The sequence below is a fragment of the Pungitius pungitius genome, chromosome 5 (assembly GCF_949316345.1).
Source record: "Pungitius pungitius chromosome 5, fPunPun2.1, whole genome shotgun sequence".
Classification (NCBI taxonomy): Eukaryota; Metazoa; Chordata; class Actinopteri; order Perciformes; family Gasterosteidae; genus Pungitius; species Pungitius pungitius.
This window is the reverse complement of record NC_084904.1, coordinates 16,724,433-16,740,790: the sequence shown is the minus strand read 5'-3', so window position 1 is coordinate 16,740,790 and position 16,358 is coordinate 16,724,433. Positions and strand designations below refer to the sequence as shown.

Below are 16,358 nucleotides of genomic sequence, written 5' to 3'. Positions count from 1 at the left end.
TTTCAGAATTCAAAGATCAAAATGGCAACAAATCCGGAACAACCTGATACTTCTAATATTTCTGTATGTTTCTTTCTCGTAACTATTCATTATCTATAAATTCCTCATTTGTCTTCACTCGTTATTTAGTAACAACTGTCTAAAAGGAAGATAGTCAGCTGCTTGCTTTATTTAGTACCCAACATTTCTGATACAAGCCCTACTTATATTTAGTCTTTTAGCAGCTGCAATCACAACTGAATTAATCCATGTTTCATAAACGATGGTGTGTGTTGTTTCCTGAGTCAGCCACTAGAGGACAGACATGATCCTGTGGTTTGAGAAACAGAAGCGCACACACTCCTCCATGAGAGGGTAAATGGCATCCCTTATGTACGTGGCAGATGCAAAACCCAAAGCTCATTTTTGTATTTGAAAGGCATTTCAAGATTCACGATGGTAACAATTAAAAAAAAAAAAACGACCAATAAAGCTTAAACTGGCGGGCTTTATCTTCTGGGTCACGGGTGAAACCATTTTCCTATATTCCTTAATCTGTGCCAGAAAATGGATTGTTCACTCTAGATTATAACATTTGAGGAGATTTATGTTAATAACTTGATGGCAGCGACGTTATTTAAATATATCATTTCTCTATTTGCTTTTGACAAATACTGTAAAAAATGGGTGCAACCGTTATCTTTTTTCCTTCTAACACAGCTTGAAGACATTCTTCCCCAGCTATCAGCTATATTTATAAATGCCCAAAAATAACCAGCATGTGTCCACCTTTAAGGAAAAACAATTATAATGTTGCTACTTCTGTTCCTCTACATCCCCTTCCTTCCTCAGCAGGGGTAGTTTATCTGCATAAACCTAGGACTCCAGCTCCATCTGCCAGATATCTGCCTGTTGTCAGTCTGAACCAACAGCTGGGTGTCAAAGGCCTTCCACCAGCTTCGCTGCTCCACTAAAACCTCCACGTCCTGCTGCTGGATTTAGGAGCACAACCGAGAATGCGAGTGTTGTTTGATCCTCATCGGCAGGCATGTTCAGAGGAGGACCCGGGATTGTATATTCATGCTCCTAAATAATATATATCTAGCCATATGGGAAACTCAAGTGGGTACAGATGACGCCTCGGGGAAGTGTTGTTTTGTTGGGTTTTTCGAGGAAGGAGGAAGTTACCCGTTAATTGGAGGAAATGTGTATGAAAATTACCTTGTTAGATGTGGCCACATTTTGGCCTCCTTTCAATACTCATATGGGTAAAATATATTCTGAATGGATGTCTTTAAAACATTCCACGTTGCATGTAACTTTTTGTGAAGCCCGTTGTCGTGGCGTTTCATTTTGCGATGCATTTAGGTAGAGTGGCTGTGGGTTGAACATGAAAGGACTCATGTTTTTCCTCAGCCAATGTGAGGGTTTTGGGAGAGTGGAATGTTGCATGTGCACAGACTGTAAAGCCCTCTGAGGGAAATATTGTGACTACGGGCTATACAAAATAAAATGAATGGAATTGTCGTTCCTCCATCTTCGCACTGTTGTAAATGATTCATGTTCACCTGCCTGTTTATGGCAGCCCATCACTAAAACCCCCTTTGTTTGTACAATGTACAGAGGAACAGCATCGTGCTAGAATGTTTCTGGTTTGAAAGAGAAGTATTCAAATTGATGACTTCAGTAGCTCGCATAGAAATCTTGCTTTCTAAGCACAGTGACAGAATGATTTTTCTTATCTTGCAAAATATCAATTGTCTTGGTTAAAACTAGCGCACCTTTCATGTCTGACTCATTGAAGCTGCTTTTCTGTCCGACAAGGGGCTATTTATAAACCTGCCAGTGATGGATCAGGTGTTGAATAAAAGTTACAGCCACACATAAAAATATCAACACCAAGTGATCAGAGCATCCATTTTTAAACCTTATGGATGGTCCTCTCATTATCTCGCTTTGTTTGTGTAAGAGAGGCCCACTCTACTGGGAAACGCCAGAATACTTCCTCCTGATGCAGTTTTAACTAACTTTGTGTTTTTGCTGCTAATGAAGACGAATGTGGTGTTGATGGTATATTGTTAGCCCCGAGGAGTTGACTTTCCAGCCTGTCATGCAATGTGTAAGGTGCTAAAACTCAGTGGTTCAATATACCGATCTTTTCCACAAAGTGTTTTTCTCCCAGCTGTTTCACCACATTTGAGCTTATGATGGTGATGCAAAATGATGCAGACGCTGCAGATTTGGCTGAAAATGGTTTAATGATCATTCCCAAATATCTTTAAGTAATTAACCTGTATTGTTAAAAGGGGATATGGCTTTTGCAATGTGCATTTGAATGAAAGAAAATACGTTTTGGACAATACGCAAGTTTGGACTGGAGCACAACTTACATGAGTTGCAAGCATGAGCAAGCAATGAGACTCGGGGGAAAATGGCTTGTCCGCACTTTACTCATGAAGCCTAATGAGTAATGAATAGCTGTGAAGGCTGGATTCAGCTTCTACTTCAAACTAATCTAAATTACTTTCCTTTTCCTTTAGCAGATGCAGTATATTTAAAATAATGTTTCATCATTCCCATCAACCGTTCCGTGCATTGCAACTATTAGATTATTGCTTGTAAACACAAAAATGTTAAATAATTCAAATTTGTCTCACATTAGTACCAGAAACTACTGAATGGAAGTGGTCATTTTAAATTGACTATTGTGATAAACATCTTTTATTCAAAGGCAGTTTGTCATGAAGATAAAGTCATGTGTCTTGCGTATACTTCTGTGTGAACAGTTATGGCTGCTTCATTATTGATTTGCTATGCAGAATGCAGTATGTGGTTAGCTTGGAATGTTGAACACAGCCAGGGTCTAACTGAGGATAATTGTGTTGAATTGTAGTGTTTTTGGAGCTTGGCCATTACTAATTACTACAGCTCCGGATATCTTGGCTTCTGCTGCATTGATTCAACCTTTATTTTTCAATATCCTATCTCTTGCAAGAGTCCCGCAAGGCTACATTGACAAATTATCTCTGCTTCTAATAGAAAAGAAAGAAAATATGTGAAGACAACGGCCACTATACCTTCTGCCCTATAAGGATAACAATGACCTGTTTTGGGTTTTGACATTAATATGACTGTCCTCAACACTCATTTGACTCATTGAGCTAATCTGCTAAACACAGATTGAATTGACAGATCTGTACAACTAAATGTCTTTATCGAGAACCACACACCACTTGAAATCTTATGTGTACCAGAGATGTGGTTTTAGTTTTTTTTTTTAAAGGAGTCTTCCGGTTTGAAAAAAAAAAAAAACATTAGAAAATTACGAATCATCGAAAGAAATCTAAGGGTTAAAAGCCCAAGGCATTAGGTCATTTATATCCATTTATAATGTGCCACATTCCTAATAATACAGGCCAATTTGTAAAAGAGGATAATAGATGGTTCATACACATATAGATGTGTAATAATGGGGTGATTCGCAGTGTAAAACTATGCAAGCCTTTAAATAATCGAATAACTTAAGTAAATAAACTAAGGCAACTACAGCTACCTAGAGAGCACCCCGACAAAAAAACAAAAAACCCAAAGCGAGTTCGGGTGCGTTAATCCTGCTCTGCATTACCAGAAGACACGTGTTCTCAGAGCACACAAAGAGTCCCTGTGTGACCACCGGCGCCGTGTCGCCGTCAGACCGCGCGCGTCGTGGTCGTGGCCAGAAGCAACGTCACTCGCCTCCGGCTCGCGTCGGAGCAGCACGGCCCGCCATCCGCTCCGGAGCTCTGCGCAGCAGGAAGACGGCTCCGCAGCTCAGGTAACCCCCCCCCCCCCGAGCCGCTACACATGGACGCAGTTTTTGTTCATGTCGAGGACAGTTTTGTGCGTGTGTGTTTTTTCTTCTTTTCTTTTTTTCGTCACAAGGAGCAGCGTGGGTACCAAGCGTCGCGGGCACCACCATAGCTCCCCGCACGGTGTGTGTTTGTAGTGTCGCCATACGCGGTGTGTTGCCATGGTACTGCCAGGCAACGTCCCACCTGCTGCTGCCGCGACTCTTTGTTTTCTCCGCTCGTGTCACATGATGCAAAAAAACCCAAAATGATATGGAAACGCAGCGCTGGTTTCTTAAGTGTTCATATAGTCTTCCGTATGTGTGTTGCGTGCGTAACGCTGTGTGTGTGTGTGTGTGTGCCCCCCCCCCGCCACCCGTGGCTAAATGTTTTCACCAGACTCGAGTCATTGACATGTTGCCCATTGCACAACTTCTCCGGCGCACTCGCTCTTGTTTCTGTGGCTCCACGTGACACCGCGGTCCAAATCCCACCGAAAACACACTAAATGCCTGTCATTCCCTTTGTGACTGCTGTCTGTCTGTTTGTTTGTTTGTTTGTTTTTCGTAGTGTCTAAGTAACACCCGGGGACCACAAGGCTTGAGCAAACACAGGATGGTGATGACCAGTGTGGCATCCCTCAGAAGGACATCACTGGACGTGGACACAGAGAACAGATGTTTGCAGTGAAGGTGCCTGAGTGCATAGTTTTCCCTTATTTTTATTTTTTTGTGGCTTTAGACAGCTGCCGTGGTTAGGCGTCGGCGCATGATTCAAAAGAAATCCCATTATCCCCCCCCCCCCTCGCCTGTGTGCTGTGGCAGAGAGACGAGGAAATAACCACGGCGTGCCGTTGTAAGGCCAGGAAGAAGGAGGGGGAATTATGAGTCAGAGTAGAGAAGAAAAGAAAACTGTCACTCTTCAAATCCGCCTCTGAGCTCGCTAGACACCTCGCACGCTTATTTTAAGACCACCGGTTACATTTGGAGAACTGCATGGAGACCTTGCTTACTGAAACATTTTACCTTTCCTTAAACTCTTATGTCTTTATGCATTCCAGGGATTAGACACTTTGAATGCAAATTGCAGCGAGGGCGAGAGGCGAGGAGGGTGGGGGGGGGGGGGGGGGGGGGGGCTCTGTTCATTGTATTCTAGTTAACACACCTCTTTATCTCAGCTGTCAAGAGGGAGGCTTCTTTTCTCCAGTAACTTACTCTGAGCAATAGAGATAGCGGGGGGGGGGGGTGGGAAGAGTGAGAAGAACAGAGAATGACTGTGAGGGAGGCGACGCGCTGAACCCAGCCACCGAGTGACTCCTGTATCCAAGGACGACAAGGTAGCGCAACGAATCCAAACGCCGCCGCGCCCACGGACCCTACGCACGGGGCACTCGGCAGCCCTCCAATAGACTCCACAACCTGCCCCCCCCTCCCCTTCAAACCCCCCCCCCCAGGGTTTTCGCCCGTCTGGACTGCCGGGCCCGGCGACTGAGCGGATCACTGACGCGGACTGCACGCAATGTTTGACTCGTTTGTAGCTGGAGGAGTCTTGTTGTTTTTTTAACTTAGCGACGAAAAAAGGAAAGGAGCTTCTCCTGCTGCACTGGTGTCTTTGCACCTAAACCCGCTCACGTTTGTGTATGTCTTTTGGCCGCGCAGCAGCCTGGAGAGGAGGCAGTGACAGGTGCCGCGTGCCAGGGTGGACTTGGAGGTGTGGAGGAGAGCTGAGGATCATGGGTAAATCAAACAGCAAGCTTAAACCAGAGGTGGTGGAGGAGTTGACAAGGAAAACCTACTGTGAGTACCATCCCCTCTCTCTTTTCCTTTCGCTTTGTCTTCAGCAACACAAACTCCTTTCGGTTGGCCTGTATGAGAATATAAGCCCTAATAATCCCATGCAGGCTGTACGGTAACGGGATTCTAAACCAGTTGGTCACATGTCACCTGGGAAGTTTAATGTCTGCTGAAGCGATTCGTGAATATTGAGTTGACCATTATGTGAGCAGCTATCGGGGGGAGCTGCAGACAAGGATGGAGTTTCATGTGCAGCTCGTGGGTCCTCCGGTGTGAATGCAGAGGCGGAGGTAGATAGATGGAGGACGTAGAAGCAAGTCTGAAATGGAAGGGTGGGATCCGACCTGCAACATCTCCAGTTTGTTGTCAAATTTGAGCAGACATCACATTTTTAAAATCCCACCATGACATCCGCTGTGTTAATCAAGTTATCAGTGCTGTACAGGGTTATCACCATCATTGTTATTTGGGCTGTGCAGTGTGCAGGTGCGGGGGGGGGGGGAGTTGACGTCCACGGGCCGTTCTAATGACAGTGTTATTTGTGCGCTGGGTCTTTCCACCGCACAACCATGCAACGGCTGCTGTGGCAGGAAATTGCTGTGGAGGAAGATTGGGCTTCGTGCTGGGCCGGGCTGTGTGCTACTGTCCTCTCTCTCCCTCGCTGTCTCTGTGTCTCCCTCTCACCCCTTCGCCCTGTCTTCTTTGCTTTATCCCCTAATTGCCCTCTTTGAGCTGGGAAGGGAATAGTGTAATTAGTATCTTATCTGGTTAGCATCTCTGAGAGGGGCACTCAGCTTCTCTCCCAGCATGATCATTTCCCTTTCTCTGTTGTTGCCTGACGGGAGACTATCATTGCTGCTTTCCTTCATTCTGATGCCTTTCTCTCTTTCTCTTTCCCTCCCACGAGGCGCCATTTTTGTCTGCGCTCATCTACTCTCCCTGGCAGATCGGGGACTACGTCAAATTTCTCCGTGCCCATGTGTCTTTTCCCCTTTCTTTCACAGGTAGACGAGTTAGCTTGTTCCTTCCCAAAAAATGATGCCGTCTGTGTTTGTTGACAGGTCCTTAAGAAGGTCAGGCACCAAATAAGACCTGCTCAGTTCAAAAAGATGTCTGCCTTCCACTTTATTGTAGGTTAGAAAATGCATCATCCTCAGAAGAACGATTGAATGACTTTGTATAATCAAACAAAGGGACTACATTGAGCTCAGGCTAGCTGGCTCTTAGTGGAAACTATATAAAGTGGTTGTAGCTTCACACTTACGGCCTCACTTTTGTTTAATTCAAACCACAAAAGCTTTCTGCTTTGGCATCGCCTGGAAACGGAAGCATTTCTATTTAACTGTCGGCAGGATGTAGGCTAAGTCCGCGTAATTGCGTGATGATTTGGTAAGTCGTCGAGGCCGTGAAGGGGCTCAGAGTGAGCTGTGTTGTAGAGCTGCATGCTGGATGTGTTCTTGCAGACGCCGCAGGGTCAGCCGGCTGAGTATGCCCTGTACTCTCTTGCAATGGTCTGAATGCATTATTGCTCATCGCTTCGGACCGACTTACGTAAGAAAATATTTCATGAAATTGCCTGAATTTTAGACTACGTTGACCTTTAAGGCGGGGTCGACGTTCACGGGTCTGGCCCTGACATTCACCGCCCCGGTAAAAAGGTCACATGATGGGTTTGTTGGTGAAATGACGAGCCGAACAAAAAGAGGCCCGAGACGTATGCAGGCAAGGGCCACCTGACCTGGCCTTCTTAAGGATAGTCCCTGCTCCTGTGCTGCAGTGGTGACATCACGGAATTCACATGTAGATTTCATGGTTATGTGCTCTATGTATTTTCTATCAGAATCCATTTTCCTTTCGCTGATTGGCTGGCCCCCTTTTTGTTTCCTCCCTCTATACTTGGGCAGTAACCGTGACTGTGAGGTGCTCAAGGTTAAACATTACATTAGAAGAGATTATTGATTAACTAACTAGCTGTTTGTTGTCTAAATAAGGCCGTTGCTTTGTTCCAGGCTTACAGTAGACGGCATCTTAGCACCTTAGACTTACGGTAGCATCGATTCAGAAAGTCTCTCTCAACCTGGTTGAGCCAATGCTATTGATTTGCAGCCGTTGTTTTCATTAAGGGGCAGAGAGGCTGAAAAATGCTGCGGTTACTTGAGAGAAAGTAAAGAGTCAAGGGAAGGTCACGGAGGATTGTTCGATCCGATACGGGCAAATAGCGGCGTTTGTGTGGGAATGAGAACGCATCCTGCCTCCTAAACGGTTCCCTAAATCCGTGGCTGACCTTCATCCCCTTATTCTCGCTTTATCCTTTTGCGGCTCCCCAGGAGTTTGCTCCTGCTCGTCCTCTGCCATCCTGGCCAGCAGATAATATTACGGATCTCATCTGATAGTACTGCTAGGATCAAGTAAATCAAATCATGACAATTTTCCAAAGATTACACGTTGGCACTGTCTAATGTGAGAGGATTGGGCAATTATGGGTCTATACCCCTTTTTTCTTGTTTCTTTGTAGGACAGCCAAAGTTTTCCTTTTCAGCTAATGCCTCTCTTTGCTTCTCTTGCAGTTACAGAGAAAGAGGTGCAGCAGTGGTAAGTGTGCCCATTCATTTTTAACGAGATGTGTTTTCCATTGGTGATGTGAAGCCAGTCGTTGTGTCACAGGATTTAGAGGTAGGGGTCTTGTCTGAAAACTTGCAAAAACCCATGTTGACTTATCACCCCCCCCACCGCGCCCCTTCCAGATTTGGCTTCATCGAGTCCACGGATGTTGTAATAACATTTGGTTTGACAGTTGATTTGAAGCCATCTCCCTCTCTCTACCCTGAAGTCAGATGGGCTCTGAAAATAGAGTTATTTGGACGCATTACTGAGACTGAATGACTTTGAAGGCTGATAACACAGATGCAAACGAATCTGTGATGCATTCATCAGCCCCCGTGTCATCTTAACACAGCGGGGGTGTCTGATAACAAAAGAACGGCCGGATTGCATGAGGTTGTTTCATTTTCAGCCACTTAATCACTATTTGCGCCTCCATAAGGTCGCCCACAGTAGTCCTTCCCGTGGGATTCTGTACTTGTTATTAAATGTGACCCGCACCGGCATCCTCTTGCAGAGGTCTCACCTTTTTGTCTGATCCCAGCTTGAACTCCCGTCGCTCAAACACTTTTACACATATTTGTATGAATGAAATGTATTCATGAAGCAGAGACGCCTCAGACGTCAAGTTGCAGAGCCGAGGTCAGCGGTACTGCTGATGCGAGAATTTCGGAACGTTTTCCTAAAAGGCACAGTCGCTGGCAGACCGAGGAGAGACGATGCATCTGTGTTTACAGAGTGTAGTCGTGCTGCGCGCCGCTCACGGACTACTGTTTCTTTTGAAATTAAGGGCAAAGAGTGGTGTACATCAGAGGAGGGAGCGCTGAAATAAAGCAATTGCTCTTCCATGAGCGCGCCGCAGTTCTCCCGCTTTGGTCTCTGCATTTCATCGGCTAATTCCGCATGCATGAACAGAGCTGTGTCTCCGCAGGCCAGTCGCTGACTTTGTCCCTTCTCAGGGGCTTCACGGCGGGGAAGGAGCCTGATTCACAGCAATGCAGCAGCAGCAGCGTTAGATATTACTGTGCATCGGCAGGCCAAGAGCCTCCTAGGTGGCCTGTCTCCGGGGCTGACTGAGTGCAGTGGGGCGGAATACCCCCAACCCCCACCCCCTTAAACCTCCACCCCTCCGGCTGTGCAGCCAGCTAACTCACCCTCGCTCTCGCTGTCTTTCGCAGCAAAGTTTGCACGAGTCCTCACTTGAGGATCAGCGGCAATCAACACGGCCCGAGTGTCGACGGATGAAAGGGAATTCGAACAGGGTTAGAGCCAGATGGCGTGTAATTAGAGCCATAGACATAGAAGAATTAGCGGGTTTAGATAAATGCCTGTGTTGTGCATTAAATTTGTCCCCCATCCTAATTCCTCCACCAAGGGAACATCATTAGTATGCTCGAGGCTCACCTGAAATCAATAACAAAATGCCATAGCTCAGTGGTGTCCCTGCCAAGCAAGGCAGCAGCAAGAGATACATTCTGCGCAATACTTGATCAAACCGCCATGGCAGCTGCCAATGAGTAGGTGCCAGTACCAGTAATACAAATGTAATCTTCATGCTGCGCTCCCCCCCCCGCCCCAGGGGGTCTGATGCACGATATCACTTCTGCCATGTTCCTGCAAGCACAGTGCGTAGTTGATCCGTTGCATTGGTTGGAGTTCAATGTGTGTGTTTGTGTCTTAGCACCAGTGTCACCGAGTCAGATTTGTTGAACACGACGTGTCCTTGGCAAATGAAGGTGCTTCTGATTAGGACTCTGACGCATAGCTGACATTGTGCAGCTTTCTAATGTAGACGTGTCTTCTTCTGCTGTAACGGAGAGTAACAATAAACCAACTACCTACATTGATATGGAGATTTAGATATAAAAAATGAAAAAATACCACACTTAAATCTCTGACTGAACTGTCGATAGACTTGTTGCATTGTGGGTAATGCATGGACCAGGTTTTGAGAAGTGATACGAATTTCCTTAAGAATGTCTTAAAGGAGTAAACATGACAGGTCCTTCTGCATCACTTTTGGAGTCTGACAGTTATAGAAGCGCGATGGGAAAATGAAAAGCAGTGTTTGATGATTTCCATCAAATCCATAAAGTGGTCTTAAATGAATGGACCTCGAAGTTAGCAGGTCGAAGACATTTATTTGGATTGCAACGTTGGATGACAGCGTTTTGTTCACTCTGACTGCACCTGAAGCAAAACGTATGTCTTGAATACTATATTTAATGACACTATTGTGGTTTAGCAGTAAATAATCCCCACTCCAGATGACTATGCTATGCAGCGTGTTACCGTAGCGTTTTGTTGTTGTTTACTGGATACAATATCCCATACTCACACATGACTGAAGACTTCAGGTGAGAAGCATCTGCATTGGATTACAACGAATTGGATTGTATTTTGCATTATAGTCTTTTAATTTTGCTGGAAATTTTCAGATAATTAAGACGTGACAATCACGTGGTTTTGCTTTCTTCTTGCTGAACTTTTTCTCTGCTTTTCCTCAAAGAGTCTCCCCATCTCTTTGACTCTCTGGATCTGGCTTCGTTATCTCTAAGGCAGATTAAGAGTAAAGAGTTTAAGAGGAGTGAGGAGCCGGCGTGAGTGGAAAAGATCTATCCTAGCCTTCATTCCTCTCCAGAGCGGTCTTGCTTGCTCTCTCTGGACGTAATTACAGCCTAGTCTTATTCTGACTTGAGATGACGAACATTGCAGTGCTCCTCTGCGTCAACGTGCGTCATTTTTGCAAAATGCTTTTTTTCATGATCAATGTGTTATTATTTCCCTGCTATTTCCTCCTCCTTCTCCCGGATCGTTTCTTTTTATAAAGCCTCACTTCTCTGCTCCCTGACCTGTTGTTGTCTAGTTAGATTTCGTGGCGCTTTTGCTGCTTTTATGAAGACGTGCTAGGGAGCCGCCTACCTCTGAGTGACTGCGCTTGAAATTGCTTATGAGATGCTTCTATATATAGGCTAATAGAGATATAAGGTCGCTCTTTAGATGTGTCATTTCTCGGGGGCAAGAGGGCGCTCTCAGGCTTATCCATCAGTCGAGCATATTATCAAAAGAGGAGTAGAGAGTAATTTGATTAGTTAACCCCTCTCGGCTTGCTATTGGATTAGGACGATCGTCTTATCTGTGAATGAGGCAAATAGCTTTGCCCTTTACCTTTTGGATCTCGCACACTCTTTCTAATCAGTGACGCTGTAGAGGGGAATCCAGTCTGTCATTACTGTTATCTAGTCCTGAGTATGTATTCTCATCACATTATTAATGATTATTTTTTAGCTATTTAAATACTGCTTCTGTTCTCCATCTGTTTAGGTACAAAGGCTTCATCAAAGATTGTCCCAGTGGGCAGCTGGATGCTGTGGGCTTTCAGAAGATTTACAAGCAGTTTTTTCCATTTGGAGATCCCACAAAGTTTGCCTCCTTTGTCTTCAATGTCTTTGATGAAAATAAGGTTTGTAATCGATTTATCGATTTTTCTTTTCTTCTTGTCAGCGTTATTGTCCCACGACAAAGCAGAGAGAATATAAAAATAATAATATTACAATATCAATTGTGCGCAGCTAATCTCAAGGCCCTCCATAATATAGGAGCAACACTGTAGGGGGCCTATTATTTCTTCTGCTTTCCGTAGCAATTTTTGCTTTTTTCGAGGAGAAAAATGGCTGCTGAACGTGCACTTGTTGTATAGAAACAAGTTGTGTAATTCTCAAAGCAACCACAAAGGTCACTGTGCGTTTTTTGTTAATTTGTTCGTCAATGTGAAGCTAAATAATTTTCCATATTTTGTATTAACTGTAGGGTTAATAGCCAGAATCTTATCCCATATCGTATGTGAAGTTGAATGATTTTTACATCGAATCACTTCATAGACCTTTTGAAATAATTCTCTGCTCAGTCAGTATTTCAACAGCGCAAATGGTACGATTGAGTCGAGATGAGTCATTACATCAATAGTAACACAGTTACTCTTAGATTTGTGCCAGAAATCAGTTTCCCAGAGAGTATGCCTATTTATTTTTCAAAAAGGTATATTTGCATGTTTTTTGTTCATGAAACTCCCGTCTGGTATGTGAGCTCATCTTCTAAGGATTTGAAGATGAAGTTTGGAAGAGAGAGTAGGTTTGAATGAGGCCTGTTAAAGGCGACATTTGTATGGATTAATCCATCCGGTTGTAGCTGTGCGAGATTATTTAAATTGTGTTTAGAAAGACAAACCGTGGATGAGCCGCTCCTTGGATGGTGGTGAGCCCCTCGAGGTTTATTGACTCCGTTAATAGGCTTTGTGTCAGGAAGATCAGAGCCCCTCCATCTGATGTTTATCTGCGACCTTCATTAGCGTTAAGCACCCCTTAGGTAGAGAATGCATCAATCTTAACGGTATTTATCAATTAGAATCAGCAATGCATGACTTCAGCTTTGCCTGGCTGGTCAGATCTCTTGTAGAGATCTATTTGGTTACAGGTAGGCAGCTGCTGCAGCAGAATGTTCAGTATTTGAGACGAAATTTATTGACTAAAAGCCTGACTGCTCCACTACCAGGATGTCAATTTAGAGACGTTGCTTGTTGTCCACAAACTGTTGTTTCCACGGTTTCCTGCAGAGCCTTCTAAAGCATTTCATTTCGTTAAGTCTCATGCAGATGGTGGAGGTCGTAACTTGGTGAGTCGGTCTGAATTGGCAGCAATTGAGCCAAGTTGAGCTTTTAAAAAAAAATCTATAGTAGCACTGAGTGTGGCCTTACAAATACACAGTGGCCGTCAGTGCGCTGTAACGTTTGGACGCATTTAGTGGCATCCGTCTTGCTAATGACCAGAGTCGACATGCGTCTGCCTCCGGAGAGAGAGCCAGGTGGAGGTCTGAAATAGCAGCTGACGGGGAGCAAACGTCTGGCCCCGTTTTCACAAGAATACAGCAAGGACATCATGAAAGAACAGCAAGGGAATCATGAAGAAACAACTACAGCAAGTGTGAAGCAGCATCCTCATCGTGCCTCTCTCCCTCTCTCCTTTTTCTCACTGAAGGATGGACGCATTGAGTTCTCCGAGTTCATACAGGCCTTGTCAGTGACTTCCCGGGGGACCCTTGACGAAAAGCTGAGATGTAAGAAAGTGCACTCTGTTTTTGAAATTTAAATGACAGGATTCAGGGCTGACTGCCATGTGTTGTAGATGGAAGAGCACAGTTAGTTTCTCAGAGAAGTGCACATTAGGATATTATTAGCATATATTTAAGATATAGTAGACATGTAACCCGTGGGTCAATATGTTGCCAACTTCGGCTGTAACAAATTATTTTACTTTGAACGTTAAATTTATAATCATAATTAATTGAATAAACATGCAGCGGCTTCCTGAACACATTTTAATATCTTTCTCTGTTCAGGGGCTTTTAAACTGTATGACCTCGATAATGATGGCTACATCACCCGAGATGAGATGCTGAACATTGTAGATGCCATTTATCAGATGGTGGTAAGTTCTTACCAGACATCGGACGCACTCTATGAATATGACATGTTTGAAGTGTACAAAGTGTAATAATTATTATATATGCCGTAGGGAAACACTGTGGAGCTGCCGGAAGAAGAAAACACACCAGAGAAGCGAGTGGACCGTATATTTGCAATGATGGACAAGGTTAGTATGTGGGCCTTTTTTTAATGATTTTTTTTTTCAAGGCTTTAACAAGAACAGCTGGAGAATGACAGAATGACATGTCAGATTTTGTACTGGGCCGTTGTCAGGGACTCAGCCTAAATGGGTCACTCTCTACCAGGAGAGCTGGAGGTCACCCTAACATTAGTGTATAAATATCCAAATACACCACAAAGCCATTGTGCCAATGTCCTAGTTTCTGTTCCATTTGCTGTGGCTATAGTGTGACATCAAACTTTGACAGTGAAACAAAGTGGAGCAATGCTCATCTAGTTTGTCTTTAAGAGGATCTGCCTTTGTTGCCACCCCTGAGTGCATTGAAATGGACACTGTTAAGTTTAGAGCGGTTAGCCGCGACCAACGGAGCGCCACTAACACCGCCTGCAGTCTATAAACATCATATATAGTCCCCTCCACCACGAGCCCTCGGTGCTAATGTCCATTCCCTCAGCTTTAGTGAAAGATGAGATGCAGCCTGAATGGGTGTGCTCGTCGGCCCACCGCTGCCAGGGGCCTGCCCATTGGTCCGTCTGTGCAGCACAGCAGCACTCAGTGATTTGTGTTGGCAGAGATTGCCTGCCGAGCTCGTGTCCTGAACCAAAGACCAGTGTAGGAAAGGAAGGAACATTATGTAGCTTCAAAGCCTGCTTTGCCCCCTGCTGCTAACCGCATTACGGGGCTTCTGTTTCATCTTGTCTCGTGTTCCTCTTCCAGAACGCAGATGGGAAGCTGACTCTGCAGGAGTTTCAGGAGGGTTCAAAGGCAGACCCTTCTATTGTTCAGGCATTGTCTCTCTATGATGGACTTGTGTAGGAATGTAAGGTGAGTTGGGATTAATGAGCCACAACATGTATGCTTCTCTGCTTTTTAATCCTTCCATTCAATACTCTACGGTTCTTTCATTTCTTTTCATCAGAGGAAAGAATAAAAATAAAAAAAAAACTAAGTCCGTGGGCTGAAACCAAACTCAAGAAACCATTTTTCTGCTCACAGTTTGTTTCTATGAATTATTCAAATGGCCCACTTGTTTGCTGGCAATCAAACGGTCCTTAAGTGCTGAGTGAAGAGCGACACAGCCTTCTCTGCTCCCACCGCTCAACGCAAAGCACCGCACGCTGCCAATTGTTGCTGACATCCTGCTCGGCGTTTTGTCAACTGTGAAGTGAGCTCATAAGGACATATTTTAGGGATGCAGTGGCTCTGTTTGGGGATGCATCTTGCATGAACACACCTGCAGCCACGACACCACGTACTATCATCTGTTCATTGGCCGTCGCTCTCACGCCTCCCCAGATGGATTCATCTTTGCATCCGCACGCCGATCCAACGCACGCCATCCCACCTGCCAGGGGAGGAAGCCACATTCAATGCGCTTCACCCGGATTTGGACCCGCGAACTTTCCGTTGCACGGCCGCCGGGCATCCGTGTCAAGTAGCTGTCAATCTGCATTTTCTCTTCGGATTATGAACCGATGTATCCTCTGGCGTGGCGGGGAAGTCAAACGTGTTTAGCAAAACCCTCATTTATCCGTGCCTGCACCCTCGTGTGTCGTGGACTGTGTACGAGCGTTTACGCGACAGCGCAGTGTCGTGGCTAAAGAGTCGAAATCCCCCCCGAAGATGTTAGTGTTTGCGTCTTGTTCACTTACTGTAAACCAGGGGATGCACATGAACCGCTCAGAGGAACTGGGCTGCTGCCTCGAGAAAACTGGCAAAAAATGTGAGAATTGGTGAAAATGTGAACTATGACTTAAAGTTACAAAGCAGTGTGTACATTGTATAATGTAAATAGAATGCTAATTTATTTTCCCGCTTTGCTGCGTTTATGGGAATTTCCTCATGAGAACGGAATGGAGTTTCATTTTTTTTATCAAAGGTGTTGAAATGTATTATTGCACTGTATTTTTCCTTATTGTTGGAATGTTTTTCTCGCACACTGAGGTTTCCTTTCCCAGAGAGAAGAGGTTTTTATTTGAAAAAGAGTGTTGGAGGAGCGCGGAGGTTTTTCTATGGATCATTTTACTACGTTTGCAGTCTCTGCATGCCATTGTGTTTTCACTTCCTCGTTAGCACCAGCGGCTGGTGTCTGCCGCCTTGCACAGCCGCCGCATCCTGAACGACGTGACCGAGCAACACAGCGAATACCCACAGCTTGCATCAAAAGCCGACGCTCATTATTCCTTTAGAGAGCATCGAACTCCACCCTCAGCCGGTGCACACCAGACCCTGATCGTTGAGGGGCACAAACAGACGACGGTTCGGGTTGTAAAGCTTCTTTGCGAGCTCTGTGGCTTTTATTTGTCCTGTGTGAGGCCAGAGCATGTAACAATGACAATTTTTTTCCTGTATTTTCTTTTGGTTTCAGCATTAAGATGTTTTATCAGCTTCAGTTTTTCGCCTTATGCAAATGGTAATTTACTGAATGATTAATGTCATTAACCTGTTGATTAACAGTATAAGAAGAGCACAGAATAAAATGCATTTAAGTGGCA

The 16,358-nt window shown here is 44.9% G+C and overlaps 1 protein-coding gene across 8 annotated transcripts; it reads left to right on the top strand.

Annotated features, from left to right (window-relative positions):
* The first annotated feature begins 3,594 nt into the window (after positions 1-3,594).
* Positions 3,595-16,358, top strand: ncs1b (neuronal calcium sensor 1b). Of its 8 annotated transcripts, none has more exons than XM_037483028.2 (10): positions 3,595-3,793; positions 4,377-4,498; positions 5,465-5,602; positions 8,167-8,191; positions 11,525-11,663; positions 13,234-13,312; positions 13,595-13,683; positions 13,771-13,848; positions 14,581-14,688; positions 15,054-16,358. In XM_037483028.2, exons 3-9 carry the CDS (start codon positions 5,539-5,541, stop codon positions 14,677-14,679), a joined length of 573 nt encoding a protein of 190 aa, XP_037338925.1. In that variant the 5' UTR covers positions 3,595-3,793; positions 4,377-4,498; positions 5,465-5,538; the 3' UTR covers positions 14,680-14,688; positions 15,054-16,358. The 8 variants fall into 8 exon arrangements, with proteins under 8 accessions (XP_037338925.1, XP_037338924.1, XP_062418419.1 ...); XM_037483027.2 differs by having other exon boundaries at positions 14,860-16,358; XM_062562435.1 differs by having other exon boundaries at positions 3,596-3,793; positions 5,468-5,602; positions 15,160-16,358.

Bases quoted from the DNA above. Each gene is read 5' to 3' on its own strand.
- ncs1b (XM_037483028.2), top strand. From the start codon at position 5,539: ATGGGTAAATCAAACAGCAAGCTTAAACCAGAGGTGGTGGAGGAGTTG. The intron at 5,603-8,166 runs GTGAGTACCATC...CTTCTCTTGCAG, and splicing joins GTTGACAAGGAAAACCTACT to TTACAGAGAAAGAGGTGCAG. The intron at 8,192-11,524 runs GTAAGTGTGCCC...CCATCTGTTTAG, and splicing joins GAGAAAGAGGTGCAGCAGTG to GTACAAAGGCTTCATCAAAG.